The sequence below is a fragment of the Sciurus carolinensis genome, chromosome 1 (assembly GCF_902686445.1).
Source record: "Sciurus carolinensis chromosome 1, mSciCar1.2, whole genome shotgun sequence".
Taxonomy (NCBI): domain Eukaryota; kingdom Metazoa; phylum Chordata; class Mammalia; order Rodentia; family Sciuridae; genus Sciurus; species Sciurus carolinensis.
Window position 1 is genome coordinate 40694638 of NC_062213.1, and position 23195 is coordinate 40717832.

The 23195-nt window shown below is 38.9% G+C and overlaps 1 protein-coding gene across 1 annotated transcript; it reads right to left on the reverse strand.

The window, feature by feature from the left end:
* Window positions 1-483: 483 nt before the first annotated feature.
* Window positions 484-1031, reverse strand: LOC124959792 (mitochondrial pyruvate carrier 2-like). Its single transcript, XM_047518194.1, has one exon. The coding sequence runs from the start codon at window positions 977-979 to the stop codon at window positions 596-598; it is 384 nt and encodes a 127-aa protein (XP_047374150.1). The 5' UTR covers window positions 980-1031; the 3' UTR covers window positions 484-595.
* Window positions 1032-23195: the final 22164 nt, after the last annotated feature.

Below are 23195 nucleotides of genomic sequence, written 5' to 3' on the forward strand. Positions count from 1 at the left end.
CTCTCTTTCTGCTTAGTATATGGCATGAGTGAATTGCAAATGTGGTTATCAATTTGGATAAACTAATTTTGTCTCTGTTGTGACCCTTAATCCTGCTCAACTTTTTTTTTTTATTGTAGATGGTGGTGCTGAGGATCGAACCCAATGCCTCACACATGCCAGGCAAGTGCTCTATCACTGAGCCACAACCCTAGCGTCTGCACAATCATTTATAGGTCTATGTGAGAATTTTTTTGTTTTGTTTTGTTTTGTTTTTTTGGTACTAGGGGATTGAACCCAGGGGGCACTAACCACTGACATACATCCCCATTCCTTTTAATTTTTTTTTTTTTTATGACCAAGTATGGTTTATTATGGACAGATGGTAGAAAAAATATCACAGATAAGTTCCCTAAGTCATGTGTAAAGAAAGACTATTATTAAAATTCACTTTATTTTCTATGGAATCAAGCACTAGCTACCAGTTTCAGCAAGATTTTTGTGTGTGTGTGTGCCTTCCAAATGTTAGCACAGCTAGCAATGCCTTAAAATAATCAAATACTAAGCTAGGTCCCAGTGGTTATGTCCACATCTAGATTTAGGTGATCAGGAACTCTTATTTGATTGCTTTAGCTTTTAGTTCTTGGTTATACCTCCAAATGCGCAAGAGCTGAGAGGCTCCTGCTGCCCCCACGAAGAAATTAACAGCAAACAGACTCCAATTTTTTGGTATAATTACAAGTGAGAATCTTGACCAAATAAACCCTGTGGCCATCAAAACAGCAGATTGAGCTGTGCTGAGTTTTTCTGCAGGTCTGGCCATATCAGCCAACCCAGCACACACCAACCCCCATTTCATAATTGGAGCCCAGAAAAAAACTGTTCTGGGGCCTGCCGGGTGGTTGTACAGCGGCCGCAGCTTCTCCGGCACCATCAGCTCCACCTTATCCAAGAGCCGGTGGTAGCTGGCCCGCAGGCCGCGGGCGCCGGCGGCTGCCATCTCCTGCGCTCAGCGATCGCGGGCGGCGGGCTGGAGCGCCGCGTGTCCTGGTCTCCGGCTGGCGGCGAAAGCTCCTTTTAATTTTTTTTTTTTTTTTTTTTTTTTGACACAGGGTCTCACTAAGTTGCTGAGTCTGGCTTTGAACTTGCAAACCTCCTACCTCAGCTTCCAAGCTGGTGGGATTATAAGCATGTGCCACTGTGCCCAGCATATGTGAGAGTTTTATTGCTTCAATACAAACCTATTGCCATTACCAAAAAGAAAGAAAGAAAGAAAAAAGAAAAAGAAAAAAAGTATCATTGATAGGTAACACATATTTTTAGATTAACACGTTAGGATATCACTTTTTAGGAAAAAACAAAGACAAAAAACTGTAATATGGAATGCCTAATCACTTTAAAATAGAATTTCATAATTGTACCCAGGTTTGGCCAAGATGATTGTCAACTTTCTACTCTTTTGTGAGTATCAAATGAACTCAATGAATAGCTTTAGTCATAGCCTCTTTTTCTAAATACTCAAACTTTGATTATAGGCCAGAAAATCTGAGAGAACTTACACAAACTTTGCCTATAGTTATGCTCAAGAAATAATGAGATTCTTTGTTGAAACAGTGGGGTTCAGTGAATGGTGGTGAGTAACTTGAGCAAATGTTTGGAATAGAAAAGAAGTGGTGTGTCTTTGGGGCATTTACCTAACTGGAGCTTAGGGGTGAAATTAGAGAACTGTGCCTAAGTCCAGTGGGAACAGGAGTAACGGAATGTATTACTCAGTTCTCTTATGATGTCATACCAGGATAAGACAGACTGGGTGGCTTAAACAATAGACATTTATTTTCTCACACAGTTTCTGGAGATTGAAAGTGCAAAATGAAGGTGCTGTCAGGATGTTTCTCCTGAGGTCTCTCTCCTAGACTTCTAGATGACTGTCTTCTTGTTATGTCCTTACCTGGCCTTTCCTTTGTATGTTCTTGGGGAATGAGGTCTCTGATGTTTCTTCCTCTTCTTATAAGGACATCAGTTCTGTCAAATTAGGGCACTACCCTCATGACCTCATTTAATCTTAATTACCTCCTTAAAGTACCTATCTCTAAATACAGTCCTATTAGGGGTAAGAGCTTCAACATATGAATTTGGTTGTGGGACACACAATTTGGTTCTAATACAGGATATGGTCTGGGATTATTCTGTAGTCCTTGAGAAGAAGAATGTCATAAAATTGATTTGCCAGTATGCCTTGCTAGAACAGAAACTTCTCAGGAGTGGGGCCAGGGGAGGTGTCTACCTTGCATACCGTGTACTCCTAGCAATCACTGCTGTGCCTGTGAGTATACATATTTGTTGAATGAACGAATTAATGATTGTGATTGGAAAGTGAGAGCAAGGTGGTTTTTCAATGGTCTAAGAAAGATGTGAGGAACCAAGTGCATAAACTCAGTGGTGGGGGGAATGAAGAGGAAGGGGGACAACAAATAACAATAAGACAGTGGGATAATGTGGAGGGAAGAGTCATGAATAAGTGATGTTCTGTGATCAAGTGACATGGTGATCACTGTCCCATTAGTGAACATTGAGAAGTGAGAGAAGTTGGTTCATTACTATCATCTTCATTCCGAAATGAGATGACCGTTAGGACTAACTCATAATTTGTGAAACTGAAAGTCCTTAGTCCCAGATGTTTCCTGATAGTTCTCTGAAGACATGTGATTTCTTTCTTCTAGCAACATTCAGGACTCCTATTTTCTTAACATTATTACCTTACTTCGGTAGCCCAAAGAGAATTATAAGGACTAGAAATACACATTTTCCCTTTTAATAATACTACTACTTTTATTTGTGGTAGAAATAGAAATTATGGTCATGCTGCACATCACCCTTCTAGGCACCAGAAGAACTTTATTTCAGTCATTTCTCTTTTCCTGACCTTTTTTTTTTGGTCTTTAGAATTCTAAGAGGGGCTGAGGAGAGAGCTCAGTCAGTAGAGTGCTTGCCTTGTAAGCATGAAGCCCTGGGTTCGATCCCCAGCACTGCAAAAAATCACAAAACAAACAAACAAACGAACAAAAAAACAATATAATTCTAAGAGGAATGACTCAAAACTTTCTTTCCCAGTTTGCTTGCTGAATTACTTATGAATGGAAATTTGCATCGAATAGCAATCTACTTGCTGAAAGAATTCAGTCACAACACTCTGTTTACGTCAGAAAATTTTGAGCTTATCCGTGCTCTCTTCTGTATAAATTATTCTTAACCAACTTTAAAACCGAAACTCAAAAGGTGGTTAAATATAGATTTAGAGTAATTGGATCACATCTGGTAATTGGGTTTAGTACCAGGAAATTACTTGTTGTGGATAACTAGAATGTTTTTTCTTTGCTTTTGTCTTAGCCACTCTGCAAGGTCAAGAACCACATTCAATTTTCTCTCTTCTCTAACAAACTGTGTTATTGTCCTTTATTGAATAGACAGTATTTTTTATAATCCTGAGTATGGAATTGTCTACCGGATTTGGACTTTTATAATGAGCTGATAAAATGCCAATGCCAATGCCATTAATTTTTGAAAGTTTACCACCCAGCTTTGTACAGAAATTTGTGCAATTCTTTAAATGCTTTATTGCTACTTGCTTTAAATACTCTGTAATGATTAGCAAAAATTAAAGATCAACTAATAACAAAAACATCAATTCTTTTTTGTTAAATGTTTTTTAGTTGTTAATGAATCTTTTATTTATTTGTATGTGGTGCTGAGTATAAAACCCAGGGCCTCACACATACCAGATAAGCACTCTACCACTGAGCCACAACTCCAGCCCCAATTCTTAAGTGTAATACAATTGAGATAGAAAGTGGAAGATATTTTAATTAGGATAAAATTTCAGCTAGAACAAAGATCAACAGGAATTTAAAGAAGAACAAAATTTTCTCATTAATTTTCTGATTTATTTTTCATTTAATGCTGATACACTGGATGGATCCTTATATCCAGCAGTTTAAGTGCCCCTAAAATATTAACTTCATCTGTTTGGTCCTAGATGGCTCAAGTCCAAATTCTGGGCAGCAAGGTGGGAAAGCACAGAATAGAAAAAAAGGAATAAAAGTCACACATGTCACTTCTGTTTAAATTCAGTTGGCCAAAACCTAGTTACATGTTCACCCTCAGCTACAAAGGGGGCTGGGGAATAAAAAGTCTAAAACTCAGACTCTATTTCTCAAGGGAACATGAAAAGTATAGAAATAGCATGCCAAAAGTTGACTTCAGTCTCAGATGAATGCTCACTGGACTAAGCTGATTGACTGCATGTCCAACTGTGAAGAAAATAAAAAAGTAAAATTATGGATTGTCAGTAAAATGCTGAAAAATATGTTGTCAAAAAACAAGTCTAAAAGGCGAGTGTAATTGACTTTTATATATCTTACGGGTCTTGGCAACAGAAGCTCATATCGCTTGCAAGTCTGTTGTTTGACTTTCAAAGATTTAGTCTTTGAATTCATTTAAGGGTCACATGCTTTTAAAGAAAATCATGTACAAACTAGTGGTATGGAAATTTCTGGATTGTCCTTTGTTCTGAAATTTTATGGTAGAATCAGCATTACTGAGAAAGCTAGATGCTTGGAGTAGTCAAATAACACATTGTAATGGGTTTCAATATTTTCTAAAGAATTCTGCTCTGTTGAGCCCTAAAAAGTGCAGCCATCCCTTTGTCTCCTTGGGGGATTAGTTTTAACAGCCTTTCAGATACCCAAATCCAAGGATGCTCAAAACCCTTCTATAAAATGGCAGAGTTTTAAACCATAGACAGAATTATGCACAATCCTACCTTATATGTTAAATAATCTCTTGATTACTTATAATAATACAATGTAAATGCTATGCAAATAGTTGTTATGCTGTATTGTTTAGGGAATGATGTCAAGAAAAGAAGTCTTTACATGTTCAGTGGAGACAATTTTTTTCTCAAAAAAAAAAAAAAATTTTTTTTTTACAGTCCTGAGAATCGAACCCAGGACCTCACACATGCTAGGCAGCACACTACCATTGAGCAATACCACTGTTCTTTGAATATTTATTGCCAGTGGTTGGTTGAAACCACAGGTGTGAAACCCTTAGTTATGGAGGGTCAACTGTATTTGGCTTTGTGCACAGGGGAGACTCTGTCGTAGGGCATCAGCAATGTCCTCCTTTACCAGAGCTGCTCTGGAAGAGAGCAGAATTCGTCAGTCTCCTGGTTGGTGCTCTGTTTTGCCACTATTGGCCTTGCCTGGGGAGGAAAAGAAGAGTGCATCCTGTGGGCAAATGAAATGCCAGGAAGTAGAGAGGGGTGCCCCAACCTGGGTCAAGGTGGACTGGAAAAAAAGATGATCAGAAAGGCCAGCAGTCCCAACTCAGCAGGGAAAAGAAGTCTCATGATGCTTCTCTGCTGGGGTCCGTTTTGGAGCATCAGAGCGTCAGCAGGTGGCAAGGGAAGTTACTGGGGGTAGCCATCTACTGTATACTAGACTCACTGTGGTTTAAGATGTTTAATTCCAAACCAGGATCAAGTGTCCTAAGCTTGGCCTTCTTTGAGAAGCCTTTCAAGTCTCACTCAGTGTTTTAGTTAACTTTTTGTTGCTGTGACCAAAATACTCAATAAGAACAACCTAGAGAAGAAAGTTTATCTGGGGATCACTGTTTCAGCTGTCTCCAGTCCATCCATATTTGTTTTCATTGCTCTGGGCCCAAGGTAAGGTAGCATATCATGGGAGAAAGACCCAGTAAAGGAAAGCTGCTCAGTTTATGGTGGGATCGGGAAGCAGAGAGAGAGAAGAGGAAGAGGAGACAGGACCACAGGGAAGATGCACCCTTACAGGGCATGCCCCCCAGTGATTCTCCTCCAGTCACGCACTACCCATCTACAATTATCACCCAGTATGACCAGTCAAATTAGGGTGGGCTGATTAGGTTGCAGATCTCATAATCCAATCATTTATCACTGACTATTCTAGTATTAATAGGAGTTTTTTTGGGGATACCTCATATACCAGCTGATTATATTTCACTTAGTAGTTTATGATATTCCTAGGATACCTCTGACAAATATGAGATGCCACAGCTTCCATCTGGCATGAATTTTCTACCATTGAAAGCATTCCTTTCTTTAGGTTAAGCAATGAAAATGAAAACATTGTCTCTGAAAGTCTATCTCATCTATAATTCCTGGGAGGGCAAGGAAGGAGAATGCTGTACCACTAGTCTTCTTTATTTCTTAATGATTTATTACTACCTGTTTATTTGGTTAACTGGCCACCACATGGGAAATAAGAGATTTGAATTAATGGCCTCTGGATTTTAGGCTGGAATAGCGTGGTAAGTATGTCAACAACCGTGCAGTCTGCATAACCAGCGGCTCTTTGTGAGTGTTGAGCTAAGGAGGTCAGGGTTTGGGTGCTGTGTGGCATGGAGGTCAGTGCCTGGTGACTTTGCACCAGAAAAATAGGAGCAGTATAGATTTTATCCAATGAAACTTATTCTCCAAAATGGCTCTTTCTCTGAGTTCTTTTAATCTTAGAATGTCTGGGTTGGAAGCAACATACATTATGATAGTACAAGTCACTGTGGACTGATGTAAAATATTTTTTCCTCTAAGATTTCATAATTTTTTTTGAGCAAGTACCACATTTTTGGTAATGTGATTTTCAAATAGATACATTATGATGAATTATGAATTTAGCTTAAAACTTTAATACCAAGAGAATGAACAAAGGCATGCCTTTGATGAGCTTTGTGTATCTCTGTGGGAGACCCATATCTTATGAGTAGTTTGGATATTTAATGATAAGTCTCTTTATTTAATGTAAACAAGTTTTTTTTAAAAGCCCAATTATTTTTCTTTTTATTTTACATTTATTTATATATAAACATTTTTATAAGTCTTCATGGGATTGAAGATATTTTCTTTAGTAATATGAGAAGCTGTCAATTAACAAAGTATGCTGGACCTAGATTCAGAGATGTTAGGTTGTTGTCACAGGCCCCCATAAAATGATTTTGTCGTGTGTGTAATAAATCGGACACCTTGTTAATAATTTATAAGAAACAGCTCCTTCCTAATGATCCGAATATATCCATTGACCAAAATCTAATTCCATTATCAGGAATAAGAATTCCAGCATTAGGAAGCAGATTTTGTTTCTGATTCTCATGATCCCTTTTAAAAAAATCTATCTCCTTTTAAAAAAATATTTCTTTTAAGTTGTTGATGGACCTTTGTTTTATTCATTTTTTTATATGTAGTGCTGAGAATCAAACCCAGTGCCTCACACACAGCAAGGTAAGTGCTCTACCCCTGAACCATAACCTCAGCTCTTTCATGATCTTAATTCTTCTTTTGTCATGTTAGATGCTTGGATCAGAAAACCTTTAAGGCACTCTTTCTTCCTTCTTTCTTCCTTCCTTCCTTCCTTCCTTCCTTCCTTCCTTCTTTCTTTCTTTCTTTCTTTCTTTCTTTCTTTCTTTCTTTCTTTCTTTCTTTCTTTCCTTTCTTTCTCCTCTCTCTCCTTCTTTCTTTCCCTTCCTTCCTTCCTTTTTTTCTTATTTCCTTCTCTTTATCTCTCTGTCCTGGGGATTGAACCTACCTGTGCTCTACCACTGAGCTATGTCTCCAACCCTGTCAATATCTTTTAACTGTTTTGCAGTAGCAGTTTTGAGATATGTTAACTACCCAAGGGCAACAAACAGTCTGAGCAAGAATTTTTATTTTTTAATATACTATGTATTGGTAATAATTCTCTAGGTGTTTTCTGTCCATACATTATTAAAAATACTTATGATTTGAAAGTAGAATAAGAGACCTCTAAATATAAATGGTAAGATAAAGCCAGATTAAATAATCTTCCTCCAAATCTAAAGAAATGAGCAGAAGTAGTGGAGGGACTGGGAAGGAAAAGATTATTCATGAACAACATCCAAAGGAAAGCAAAAGAGAACAATTTTCCATCATAAACTTCCAAAAGGGATGGCGGCTGTGGGTATAGATTAGTGGTAGAGTACTTTGCTTGCCTAGCATGCACAAAGCACTGGGTTTGATCCCCAGCACCAAACAAACAAAACAAACAAAACAGTGATAGTCAAGGAAAATAGCAAAGGGTATGGCATAGCCTTTTCCTTTAAACTCACCCTGCAGGACTAGTATTGAGAATTCTGATAATTCATATTAATGTCTTTCAATTGGAAGAGGTAGTCTGAGGTAGTGAGTGGGCGGGCCCTGGGAAAAATAAAGAAAAATGCCTTATGTGAAGGGTCCTGCTTATCCTTGTGGGATCTTGACACAGGCAGAAGGGCCTCCATGGCTTCTGATCTTCTAGGTCCCTGGGCTGAGTTTAAGAATGAGAGGGATATAATACACTAGGTGGGGTAGGCACTAAGCAAGATGTTTAATTGGACTTGGGAAGAGAAATTAGAGGCTCCTCTCTATCTCGTGTGGGTCTCCCCTCACCTACTTGCCGCCATGGCTGAAGGCTGAAGATAAGAGAATTGAAAGGAACTGGAAGATAATAAACTTGCTGCAACTGGGGCAGACAGGCTGGTCCTAAATGAAGCAGAAACATTGTATGAGACCAAATAAAAAGTCAGGGCAAATCTGTGTAACGTAAACTGAGAAAAATGAGACAAAATGGCCTGGCAACTAAGCAGACACGTTGGAGTGGGAAGAACAAGAGAGGAAGAGGAGAGAAAAGGAAGGGAGAGAAAGAGAGGGAGGACGGAAAGGGAAAGCAAAACATGATGTAGGACAGATGTTTTAAGGGGGAAAATGGCTTTTAAGATAATGAAAGTGTACACCCTCCAGCTGGGCACAGTGGCACACACCTATAACCCCAGCTAACAGGACTGCAAGTTCAAGGACAGTCTGGGCAGCTGAGTGAGACCTTGCCTCATCCTCAAAATATATCTATTTTTTAAAGCTGGGGATGTAGCTCACTGGTAGAGCACTTGTCTACCATGTGCAAGACCCTGGGTTCAATCTCCAGCACCACAAAAAAGAAAAAAAAAAAAAAAGTATACCCCCTCCAAACCAACAAGAGATTCTCTTTATGGTATAGCAGAACTTTGTGATACCATTATTGCATAAACTAAGGCCCCCAAATGAGGTGATAAAACAACAGAATTAAATGAATGGGAAAAATTTCAGAGTTAAGGAAATTGAAACCCCAAAGAGAGCCAGGATAGATTTAATAAATAATATAGGACCAGTGTAGACATGGCTGAAAATAGAATTTGTAGCATAAAGGAAATGCTTGTGATTATCAGTGAATGTAGAGAAAAGGGACAAAGAGATTAAAATAAATAGAAGGCAACCAATGTGGAGGACAGAGACTGAAATAAAAAGAAATATATATATTTCTGCCTCCAGCTCCTAAAATCCTTGCAATTTCCTGAGTATAGGGGTGTTAGAAGAATCTTGTGTTCTAATCTTTGGCTTTTGACCTTGGTTCCTGATATAGAACTCTTGAGATGTTTGTAATTTCCTGAGTGGTAGGAGTGGCTTCACAGGGCATCTGGGGGCTTGGAGCGTCTTTTGTTCTGTGCAGCTTTGTGGGCTCCTGTTTAGGGGTTAGTCATCAGAAACATCAAGCCATGATTAGAAACTTTCAGTCTCATTGCCCACCCTCCAGAGAGGGGAGAGTGGCAGAAGTGGAGCTAATTCCTACCTGACGGAGACTCCATGAAAATTCCTTGACTGTGGGTTTAGAGAGCTTCTGGGTTGGCAATGATGCTGAAACAGTGGTCCACTTTATGCCTTGAATATAGCCCTTGCTGCTCTGCTGCTGCAATATGTTTAAAATGGACACATTTCAGGCTGGACTGTGGTTCAGTGGTAGAATGCTTGCCTAGCACGTGTGAGGCCCTGGGTTCGATCCTCAGCACCACATTAAAAAAACAAAACAAAAACAAAAACAAAAAACAATGCAAAGGTATTGTGTCCATCTACAATAACAACAACAAAAAAATGGACATATTTCTTTCTCTTCTCTCCCTGCTCCTCCCTAATCTCTCCCCCTTCATAATCTTGGGGGAAACAGGATTACCTTTCTTCCCCATTCATTTTAGGCAGATTTATCTGTCCTTGAGAACACAGCCACCATAGGAACAAAGTAATCCAGACTTTGGGGATGGCACCAGAAGATCTCAGAAATGACTATCTCCCAAATCAAAAAAGTGAATTACAACTCCAAAACAGAGTGCATGTGGAATGTAGCCTTTGAATCACCTCTTTAAAAGTCCCCTGTTCCTGCTGATGGGCAGAATCATAGCCTCTGGGAAAGGAGTCCTCTGTGTTTCTCCTTTGCTAGCAAAGCAATAAACCTTCTTTTTCCTTTTTCTCAAAATTGTGTCCCATTATGGAATTGGCATCCAGGGCAAGGACCAAGCTTTCAGCAACAATACTGCCAGTGATGAGAGTCAATCAGGGTTGAGTTCTGTTTCCCCAGATGTGAAGACTGAACACCTGAGAAATGCCGAGGCAAGCATAGAAAGCAAGTTTTATTTAAAGGCTAGAAAAGTGACAGCTTCTCTTGGGAGGAAGAAAGGGATCCAGAGTTGGTATCCAAACAAGTGGGGGTGTCCTGCCCCTTTTATACATTTTAGAATTCCTCTGTTCTCATGCTCACTTCCTCCTCCCATCCTGGGCAAGTGACAAGTGACTCAAAAGGTGGGCCAAATGTGGAGTGATCCTGGGCAGGAAAGGAACAGCCCAGGAGGCATTAATTAACAGCCCCTTGTAGGGAGGAACAATTCCTGGGGGCAGGTTACCTTGGCAACAGGTTAAGGAGGAGGGGAAGGGCTCTGGAGGTATTAGCCTTTGATTTCCTTTCCTTTCAGCCAGTCCATCTACCCTAACGGAGCCATTATTTATTATCTACACTAACTGCCTTTTGTCCCCTGGCTTCAGCAAACATCTGTGTGCCAGGAGGGTGGTACATCCCAACTCCACAGGAACTAAAGCTCCTATGCTCAGGAACATTCCAGGCTTCATTCTATATATAACTTCATTTTGCTTTTCATTTGTACCCCTTATTAATAAATTAACAAACATAAGCAAAGTGTTTCCCTGAGTTCTGTGAACCACTCTAGGAAATTAATTGAACCTTAGAAAGGGGTTATGGGAGCCCTGATTTATAACTGGTCAGTTAGAAGCACAGGTCACACACTGTAAGGCTTGGGAGTGGAATCTGAAGGGGATACATCTTGTGGAGCTGAGTCCTTAACTTGTGGGATCTGATGCTATCTCCAGATGACAGTGTGAAAATTGTGAATTTTAGGGCACCTAGCTGATGTCCACCAGAGAATTCTTGGTCAGTATGGAGGGAAAGAATCTGCATATTTTGATGATCAGAGGTGAAATGTTCTGTACTGAGAAGGGTAGAGAGAAAAATTTCGTTTTTTCTTTGGGAAGATGATCCAACATAGAATCTGATATGTAATAAAGGAAAAATTTGAAATTAGCAAACAAAATCCTTAGATAAAAGGACATATTGTGTACCTGAAAAAGAAATTGATAAATCACAATAAACACTGAGACATATTCTGATCATGTTACTGATATTGGAGGATGACAAAAGCAATCTTCACCTATTTAGGTAGAAAAAGTAAGCCACCTGTAGGGAGGAAAATTAGGCATGCTGGAGACATCTCAGCAGATTTGAAAGCTGAAGGCAGTGGAAAAAGCTCCACAAATTTCGGGGATAAGAGTGTGACCAAGCAGAATCACACAGTTATAAAGTCAACTAGCAAAAACACTTATCCTTCCCTCCCTTCAAACATGAACACAGGAAACATAGGAATCAGAATCTTCTGTGCAAAAGATATAGAAACGAAATGATGTACCTACCCCATTTGTGTATGATGGATCAAAATGCAGTCTGTAAAACAACAACAACAAAAAGATATAGGACCTGAAAGCCCTTCTCAAAGACCATCATTTGATGTTGAAATGCAATCAAAGACATAAATGAAGACCAAGAATTTAGGAATGGTAGAAAAACCAGAAATGAACATTGGGTCTATTTTGAAGTAGACCAAAAACTAAATGACTTGGAATGGCATTGAAGATATTTTCTCTGAAGAAGAGTCTGAGGCGTTCCCTGAGAGAAAGAGACTTGACCAGTGAGGTTCTTGGCATATGTGTTGGAAAAGAATTTCAGTACGTGCTAGTCAGAGACATAGACAGAGGCTTTTTTTTTTTTTTTTTTTTTTTTTAGGAAAGTAGGTACGCATTCAAGGGAGAATGTAGGCCATCTCCAGAGGGGGAGATGCCCTTTGGGGGTTCCCAGCTCTTCTTTTAAAGGAACTTAAGGTTGGTTGTGGGAAGGAATGCAGAATGACACCAGTCCAGCGATCTCAAGATGGTTTCTGGAGTTCTGGTCAATCTCTGGATCCTTAGGCTGACATGGTCTTTGTTATCTGATCAATAGATAGTGCTGGAAAGTCTCCTAAATTATAGTGTCCTCAAGATATCGTATCTCTCTTTGCTTAATCTATTTAGTGGGGGTTAATTAACAGTGAACAGGGGGATTTATAGATTTACCAGGAATCTGGGAGTAACAGGCCTTCAAAAGAGACAGACTTAGGGAAGGACATGCCTGGAAAAGTATGAGGAAATTCTGAATTAAGCTCTTATTTCCTTGTCCTTCCGTTTTGTCTCCTTTCTACCCATTAAAAAAAATTTCTTCTATTCTACCTCAGGAATATCATAATTACAGAACATAATGTGATGGTTTGTAACTTGGAAAGATAAAATATAAATAATGAAAAAAAAAGAGAAAGGGATAAGATGTAGGTAGGAGAAATTGAATATTTCATCTCAAATATACATTCTTTTAGTGATAATATTTTTAATAATATTATGATCTCATCTTTCATAGGGGGAAGTCAATCCATAGCCTCTAAAATTAAACTACACAGTTGGTGGGGGGCAGTTTTTCCAAAGCTTTGAGGTTTGTATTTACTTAACCTGAGAGCCAGAGAGGCCAGCCCAGCTGTGTGTGCCAGATTTGCCTGCAGCTGTGTTTTGTTTTTGTAAGGTCAGTGGATGTTTTTAAATATTAAAAAATGGAAATATCCTTAGATAGGGGTGCCCTGGCCAGTTAATCCTTTTTATTTTACACATTAAAGGGCCTGCCTGGTCTTGTCTTTGGATGACTCTTTAGGAATTAATATGTTGCTGCGGCGAAGAATCATTCAGCTGAAGTTAATTCCTAGTATCAAATGAAATACTGATTGCCCAACAGATATGTTCCTCTCCTTTGTTTTGTAAACTGTGTTTTTCTCTGACATAACAAATATTTCCCCATACATTGTCATAACAGAAACATGCTACCTCTAACTCTTTCTGGACTTGGTTGTGACCTAGACTTGGACCACAGTGCAAGCTTGAGGGATACGGAGAGTGACTTTGTTGACAGAGCTCTCTCACCTCAGCAGCAGAGGAGGACTGGGGAAGTTTCTCCTCAGGCAGCGTCTTGCTCTATTTAAAGCCTTAGGGGCTTAGCTGCTCTCACCTCCTAGCTATTTCTTTGGCTCAAATTTAACTACCATCCTTTAAATAGAGTGCGGATTGGGACTGAAAGGAAGCCAGAAGAAACAGCTGATTGGCTGTGAAGTCCCCGTTGGGAGGTTCTGATACTGGCTGGAGAGGCTGAGCTGGTCACTCTAAGACAACCGGATGGGCAGCCCTAGGGTTGAATTTAACTTGTGGCTTGGGTAGGGCTTTAGGAGGTACAGTTGATGTACACTGGAAGGACTGGTATTACAGCAGGAGACCTGAGGTTAGATACAGCACAAAGATTTGCAGAATTGTTAAGTTGTTGTTTCCACATAGAGCCACTGACTTGGCTCTTTTTTAGAGGATTAGTTGTAGATGGAAATAATACTTTTATTTATTTTTAGGTGGTGCCGAGGATTGAACCCAGTGCCTCACCTGTGTGAGGCAAGCGCTCTACCACTGAGCTATAACTCCAGCCCCTGTCTTAGCTCTTTAGTGATCTGCTAAAGATAAAATAGAGACCACCTTAGAAAAGCAAGCTAGATTTTTATTTGATTTAAATGTTGTAATATCAAGAAAGAGATACCTCTCACACATGGGTTTTGAGCTTCTAAATGTTTCCATATTTGAAAGGTGTTTCAAGGGAAAGAATAAAGTCTGAACTGTGTGACGGTGGCAGGAAGGGTAGGTATGAACCACAAGAAAGGAAGAATCACAGTTTAGTTCCTGATTAGATATGGGAACAGAAGATGGCAAGCTTGAAGACTTGAATGGCAGGTAATATTAACCACAGGTGAGTTGAGGGGTTTATACACAGGTGTTCTCACTTGCAGGTTCATTGCTTATGTAGGCAAAACCATTCCAGTCAGAGTGTTTCCACAAGTGAGGTGACTCATTTCCAGCTTAGCAGTGCTTACAGTGATAATTCTCAGAGGAAAAACTCTCCCAGAGGGTCTCACTAGATTGTTTAGGGCCTTACTAAGTTGCTAAGGCTGGCCTCAAACTTGCAATCCTCCAGTCTCAGCCTCCCAAGTTGCTGGAATTATAGATGTGCACCACCACACCTGGTCCAAAGAACTTTTGCTTATGCAAGTCATGACTATCAATATTTACCACAGTAGAAATTAAATCTGAGAAATTTAAAAACTACTTTTATTGATTCATTTAAAATAATAATAAACACATTATGTTAACATAAATAATATAGTTTATGAAAAAGGCTATTTTTTCCAAAGCAGAAACATTAGTTAAAAATTCAATGATAAAATGGCATTTACATTTTTGCAAATTATTATGTGTTCCTTAATTAAAGGGATTTGTATTCTCATGTCTGCTTTTGCATTCTCTCTGTGGTGATATCCCAGGTTATATAGCCATTAAAAAAAAAAAAAAAACTCCAGTATATATTAGTGAGAGAATTAGAGAAGAATAGCAATAATTTCTTAGTATTATGATGAAAATAGTTGATATCATGGTCGTAGATGCATAAGCTCTGGATCACACTTTGAGAACCACTGAGTTAGACAATCAGGCCAGGACCTGGATGCTCCAAACCAGGATAATTCTACCCATGCGGTAGATTAACATACTCCCTTACGGCTGATTTGTCTGCTGGACCAATGTGAGTAAATTTATGCCTGCCATCATTTTTCTCCTAGGCATCTTTAGATTTCATCCTTACTTATTTTTTTTAACATTTTATCTTCTGATTTAATAAGATGAAAATCCTTTTTTCTGCAATAATTAGAACTTATCAAATTCTGCACTCTCTTATTTAGATCCTAATATTACCCTTTGCTATCTAATTGGAATGCATGCTGATTTTATATTTAATTTTTGGTGCTTGATCACAATTCTGTAGTCAGTATATTGATAGGATTGTAAGTCCTCATATCCTGCTTGTAATAGTCCAGCGATCAAACATTGATACCTTGTCTGTATTCAGCAATAAGTTGGGTGACCCTTTGTTAGAGAAGTTGTAAAAGAAAATCCTTCATTAGGCAGGAAATTGGAACAGACTAATGATCACAAAGTTTTCTTTTCATTCTCACATTCTATGCTCCTTCCAACCCTGAAAAAGTCCAGGCTTCTCTGAGGACCAATGGAGAGGCAGACTCTAGTGCTTCCTTTCTCTATATTTGGTCTCTCCTTTCACCTTCATAACAGAGACCCAATTGTGTTCAGATCATTAATGTGTCCATTTAAAAAGACATAATTCCCTGGACCCCTTGCAACTCTGGGCTACCTTGTGACCTAGTTCTGGTCCATGAGGTAGAAGCAAGAATCCACAGGATTGAGAGTCCTGGGAAAGCAATTATTTTCCTTATATAAAAAAAAAGGAGCATGCTTAGTAGATATATGTCTTTTTACTTCTTTCTGCCAGGAATATAGACGCAATGCCTGGAGATGAGGTAGCACTCTCATGACCATGAAGAAAGCCATATGCTCAAAAACTGATGATCAGGAAGTGACAGGAGCCTCCTTCTGGATATCTTGTTACATGAGGAAAAGAATCTTTCATTAAGACACTGTAATTGAGGTTCTGTTACATGCAGGCTAACACAGACTTAAGTAGGATAATGGAAAAAAAATGTTTCAATTTAATCCGAACCAAAAATTCCAATATATGTATTACTACCAAGGTGTGGCAGCCAGGGGGTTCTTATATTGTTTTATCCTGTCATCTCATCCCTAAAGTATTCTTGATAGGGTTGATACTGTGGTGTAGTGTCTTTGCAATCAGTTAGAAGAATCCTGGCTCTGTATTCTCAGCAGCTGTGCGACCTCAGTGAGTTTCTTAACCCCTTTACCAAAATGTTAGCACAAAAAAGACCGGGCAGGACACAAACCTCACGCGTCATCTCAGTTCTTTATTCAGGGGCATGAAATGGTACCGTGCACCCACTCTCCTGGTGGAAAATGAGCCACCAAACAAAGAAAGGGCCTGGGTTTATATGGGTTATTTTGAGGGGTGATCTAGTGAACATATCAGTTTCCTTAGGCACTTGGGAATTTGAGCTCGTTTGGTCAAGATCTGTGGGCAGTGTCTGAAGAGGATTAACTTGGGAGGAGATGAACACTTCCTAGAGATTGTCTCTTTTGAGGATGATAAAACACCTCCTCTCTGCCTGCAACCAACCAGCATCTGGAAAACATTTGTCTTGGGAGATGAAGGTTGTCAGTGCATGGACTTGATTTTTACTCCCTTTTTCATTCTCCATATCCATTACTTTGAGTCTTAGTTTTCTCATGCATGGAAGTGTTGTGGTGAGACTTAAATGAGATAACGGAAAACTCTCTAGCAATAAGTCTGTGCATCACCAATTAGTTACTCAACAAATGGCAGGTTCGGTTTCTCTTCCTATTATGCAAGTAAGTTAGTTCCATTCATTCTCAGTGACAAATATTTCAGACCTGTCTCCTACCAGTTTGAAGTTGAGTAGCAAAAGCATAATAGATTTTTAATGCTAATGCTTATGCAAATATCTATACAACTGGCAGGCCAAGCAGATGGGGAAGATGGTGTTTGTGGTTATATGGAAGCCACTGAATGGCAGTGACTGTGGAAGTAGGATGTTAATAAAGACGATGATGATCATGGCAAGTATTTCTTAAGCATGTACTATGTACTAGTCAATTCGATAAGTACATTATATGTACAATCTCATTTAACACTTACGAGGTAGCAACTCTTATCCCCAGATTGCAAATAATAAAAAAAAAAAGGAAACAGATTAAGTTGTCTAAAGTTACATAGTGGTAGACTTGGGACTGGACTGCAGCTCTCTCCAACTCCAAGGTCATGCTGGTGACCTGTGCCTATTGATAAGATGTAAAAAGATGGTGGGCTGAAGTGGGGTTGTGTGTTAACTTTCTGACACTGTAACAAACACCCAAGATAAATTAACTTCTAGAGAGAAAGATTTTGGCTCACAGTTTTGGAAGTTTCAGTTCATGATTGAGAGGTTCTGTGGCTTTTGGGCTTGTGGTGAAGAGCAGTGCATGGCAAAACCATTTACCTCATGGTTGGGACAGGAGAGAGGAAGGAAAATGGGCTGGGGTCCTACAATCCCCTTTGAGGGCACACCCCTGGGGACCAGAGGACCTCTCAGGAGGCCCCATCTCTTAAAGATTCCACCACCTCCCAATAGCACCATGGGCTGGGAACCAAGACTTTGACCTTATCCAAATGATAGCAGGTTGTGAGAGTCTACTTGTGCAATTCTTCTCAAATCTATGTTCAGTGAAGTCACATTGGTAGCTTGAAATTCGCCATTGTGAGAGTATTTACACCACAATTCCAGTGCCACAAATCAGGTCTCTCTTGCATGGGACTGTCCTAAGAGCTGTTTTACCAGCACACCATTGGAAGAAACATAGATGCTTTAGCGAAGTCATAGATGGAGAAATGGTGAATCTGGCTCATAGAAGAAATGGTTGGAAAAGTGATTGCAAAGAAGACTCTGGAACATTTATTGTGAGTTGTCACTAGTAAGTTAGGCTCCTATGAGCAGGGAAAAAGGAGCACTATTCATGAACCTCTGGAGAGAAGGGACTCAAGAGCAAGAGACTGAGGACCTTAAACAAAAAAGAGAGGTCTCATGTACATTTCTCCACTAATTCCAAGATATTTTGAGTTTTTTCTTTGTGTTAGGTACTTCAATGTATTATGCATAGAAAAATAACTAAAATGGAATCTCTTCTAAATTAGCTCAACCTGCCATAACAAAATGTCACAAACTGGGTGACTTTGTAAGCAGAAATTTATTTCTCACAATTTAGGAGGCCAGAAAGTCCAAGATCAAGGTGCTGGCCAGTTTGGTTCTGGGGCCCCCTCCTGACTTGCAGATGGCGACCTTCTTGCTCCATCCTCCTATGGCAGAGTGAGCAAGAGAGCTCTCTGGGCCTCTTCTTACAAGGACACTAATTCAATCAGATCAGCCCTTATGCCCTCATTTAACCTTAATTACTTCCTTACTCAAAATACAGCCACAATGGGAGTTAGAGCTTCAACATAGGAATTTAGAGAGGACACAATTCAGAAAAGAATTTTGCTTTCCTTGGGGGAAGCAAACATATACATAAGTACTTACAATGTAATGAAAAAAGAAATAAACTATGCATATTTTATTTTATTTTATTTTTTAGTGAGGTAAGAATTCATTTGATATAGCTAGTGTAAGTGATCCTTCAGGTGATTCATGGATCTTCTGTGGCAGCTCCTTTATTATAATGTATTATAACCAACTGTGGAAATAAAAGCTCAGGTTGTGGAGAGGTTTTTATTGTCATGTCTCAAGCCATGACGTAAATGTGCACAGCTATAGAGACTAAAGTTACCCCCATTAACACCTTCTCTTTGTCCAAGTAAGTTTGTAAACAGGGCCGATTTTAGTTCTCTGACATTAGCTTTCTTCCTGCACTGGGTGGTCTTTGTGCTTCCTGATTTTCTCATCAAGTTGTCAAGTGGGAACGAACCCATGTGTCACTTAACTGCTTCCTGATGACTGCAGGCCTGTCCCTGTGTAGCTGTGTTGCTCGAACACATTGTTAGTCTTGCAACTTCCATTTTAGAATGAAAGGATCTTTCTGCTGTTAGAGGGATTTCAACAAGGTGATAAGAGGCGAGAGAAGGGTAATCTGAAATTTACTCCATGTTAAAGATCTTGATTTAGATATTTTAAGGAGAATGAGGAGATCATAAAAGGACGCTGGGGAGAAGATGATTTTAGAGATATTTTGTTGTGGTGGGGAGAGGGTAAGGGAAGAATGGAGGAAGGATGGATTGTGTAGAGGGATATGAGGGGAGAGGAGGGGGTGGGGGAAGGAAAGATAATGGAATGAGACAAACACCATCACCCTATGTACATGTATGATTACACAAATGGTGGGACTCTACTTCATGTACAGCCAGAGAATTGAAAGGTTGTGCTCCATTTGTGTACATTGAATTAAAAAAAAAAAAGAAATACTTTGTTGTTGGTCTGTACAGCCCTTTCTTTACTCTGGAGGAGAAACCAAGGAGCTACATTTGGCATCAGCGGGCTTCTGTCCCACCATTACTGGTTCTTCCATGACACCCAGCCCTCCCTGTCCAGGATTTGTGTGTACAGCCCTTCTTTTTTGAGATACTCCCCATCCACTTGTCCTTTTTCTAATCCTTGAGGGGTTCAGTTCATAGCACAAGACCTACTTGTTATATATCAAGAATTTTGTGGGGACAGTTGTTAAAGCTAGCAATAATTAAAAATTAAATTATATATGTTTATAATCAAATATATCATAGTAATAGTAAAGACAAATACTCAAAGCTTCTTTCTCCCCCATTATTTTACTACAGTTTATTATTACTTGGGCTCCTGGGGTTGTTTATTTTCTTTATATGGCAGAATACTACATAATACTACACTTACGCAACTTTCTTTTCAATTCTGTTCTCCATCTCCTGTACTGTCACCTTGGTAGCTTGAAAGTGGCCAGGGTGCTCCCATGGACATTTTCACTATGGAAAAATCTGCAAATGCTATAAATCTGGGATTGATTTATTGTTTTGTTGAGTGTTTATTCTTAAGAAAGTGATGAGAAAATATTAGTAATGCAGATTAAACTTAAAGTTGTAGTCCTAAGTTGTAGCTATACATTGGCTATAGATAGAAAAGCTCAGAAATGCAAATAAAAACTAAGGCTTCATTTCACTCCAGTGAGAATGGCAATTATCAAGAATACAAGCAACAATAAATGTTGGCAAGGATGTGGGGAAAAAGGCACACTCACACATTGCTGGTAGGACTGCAAATTGGTGCAACCACTGTGGAAAGTGGTATGGAGATTCCTCCAAAAGTTTGGAATGGACCCACCTTTTATCCCATTCCCTCAATTTATACCCAAACAACTTAAGATCAGCGTGCTACAGTGATGCAGCCACATCAATGTTTATAGCAGCTCAATTCACAATAGCTAAACTACAGAACCAGCCTAGGTACCTTTCAACAGATGAATGGATAAAGAAAATGTGGTACATATACATAATGAAATATTACTCAGCCTTAAAGAAGAATGAAGTGATGGCATTTGTCAGTAAATGGATGGAGCCGAAGAATATCATGCTAAGCAAAATAAGCCCAATTCCAAAGAACCAAAGGCTGAATGTTTCTCTGATATGCGGATGCTGATTCACAATAAGGGGGGGTGGGGCTAGGGAAGAATAGAGGTACTTTGGATTAGGCAGAGAGGAGTGAAGGGAGGGGAGGGAGTAAGCCGGTAGGTAGGATAGTAGAATGAACCAGAATTATTATCCTATGTACATATATGACTACATGACCAGTGGGATTCTACATCATGTACAATCAGAAGAATCAGAAATTATAGTCCATTTATGTATGATGAGTCCAAGTGCATTCTACTGTCATGTATAACTAATTAGAACAAATAAAAGAAATCTATGAAAGTATTCCATGAGAATAAATTGTCTGTATTAAAAGTACAATAAAGTATTGTGTATTATTATTGTGTGCTACATATCCTTTATGTCAGAAAAATTGATAGAAGACAGAGGTACCTAAATATACACAAGAAATTTTTCCTTGCAGAGCAGATTGTTAATCATTTACCAGCACACAGCTGCATTCAGGGCTTTATCTATCTCAGCACTCACTGCAGTCACAGCTCAATAATTAAATGTATATTTAAAAAATCCAATGTCTATCTCTCCTGCCTAGAATATGAGCTCCATAAGGGCAGAGAACATTTCTATCAATTCACAGACATTTTCTCAGAGCCTAATTTAATGTCTGACACATGGCAGGTGCTCCATGAATATTTTTTAAATGTATGAATGGATGGTTGAGTGAATCCAAATCCTAAACTTTATCTTCCTGCTGTCCAAGATTCACTTACTTTTTTTTTTTTTAGGTAAACTATTTAATATTTAATAGCAGTTTTGTAGTTTTCTTGACCTTTTAGAATGAGTCCATAATTATTCTTACACTCATACTTCTGACCAAATGGTAACAAAGCAAAGTACATTTGTTTCATGAATATTCTTATGTTACTTCATTTAAATGACTCTCACTGAAAAAATGACTTTATCTAAATGACTCCTATTGTGCAGTCTAATGCAATATTTCTCAAACTTTTCATCCATGACAGTGAGAAATGCATGTGGCATGGTGACTAATGTGTACTTAAATTATATGCATATACATAATGCAATATAATGTGTGTGCATTTTAAAAATAAAAGTTGCCTAAAATAATACTCAGTAAAGTGCACTGTGCTCTTATGTTCTATCCCAGGCTAGTGTGTCCTAATTTATCTTTTGAAAATTTCCAATTGTGACACAGTAAATTAATTTTAAAATTAGTGGGTCTCAACCTGCTTTTGTAAAGTTCTTGTGCTTTGGACACAGCTCTTGCCCAAAGGCAGGATATCCTATTTCACTATCGACTAATTTTAGGTAACTCACTAAGCATTCCTGTGTCATCATTTCTCCATTAGTAAAATGGAGAGATGTCATGAGAATAAAATGTGATTCCTGTGAGAAGATAGTCGAGGAAGAATAGGGCATGTTGTGGTGATTAATTAACCTCTACAATGAAAACTACAGAACACCAAAGAAAGAAATCGGAGAAGACCTTAGAAGATGGAAAGACCTCCATGTTCTTGGATAGGCAGAATTAACATTGTCAACATGGCCATACTACCAAATGCATTATACAGATTTAATGCAATTCCTATTAAAATACCAATGACATTCTTCATAGAAATTGAAAAAGCAATCATGAAGTTCATTCGGAAAAAATAAGAGACCCAGAATAGCCAAAACTATCCTTAGCAAAAAAAAAATGAAGCAAGAGGCATCACAATACCAGACCTTAAATTATACTACAGAGTCATAGTAACAAAAACGTCATGGTATTGGCACCAAAACAGACATGAAGACCAATGGTACAGAATAGAAACGCAGAGTCAAACCAACATAAATACAGTTATCTTATACTAGACATAGGTGCCAAAAACATACGTTGGAGAAAAGATAGCCTGTACAACAAATGGTGCTGCGTAAACTGGAAATTCACCCTGCACAAACATCAACTCAGAGTGGATCACAGACTTAGGCATTAGAACAGAGACCCTGTGCCTAACAGAAGAAAAAGTAGGCCCAAACCTCCACCATGTCCACTTAGGAACTGACTTCCTTAACAAGGCTTCTAAAGTGCAAGAAGTAAAATCAAGATTCAATAAATGAGATAGAATTAGCCCCTAATTCTTTGTGACTTTGCACAACAAAATCCTCTTTTGTTTACAGAAAATTTGATGAAAGTCAAATTCTATAGTACGTGACATTCTTGCTGCAAGTAAGCAATCCAGGCTGCTACAATCTGTGAGCTTCATCTCCTCCTAGCCTCATGACTATCATGGCAGGGGAGGAAAGAGCTGGAGGAAGCACGGTCTTCTAAATGCTTCCTCCTAGAAGTGACACATTTCTCCTTCCAGCCCATTGACCATAATTAATTACCTGACTTACTAATTGCAAGGAAAGTTGGGAAATTCCAGGAACAATGTGGATATTCTAACACTAAATATCTCATTGAGTAGTTTGGCTAAATAAGCATTCAAATTTAGATTCCACTTTTATAGTAGCTCATAGCACTCTCTACTTTTCTTCTTAGGAGTTGTAATATTTGAAATTACATTA

What these genes read in the sequence shown, in the direction of transcription:
- LOC124959792 (XM_047518194.1), bottom strand. Translation starts at nt 979, where the DNA reads ATGGCAGCCGCCGGCGCCCGCGGCCTGCGGGCCAGCTACCACCGGCTC.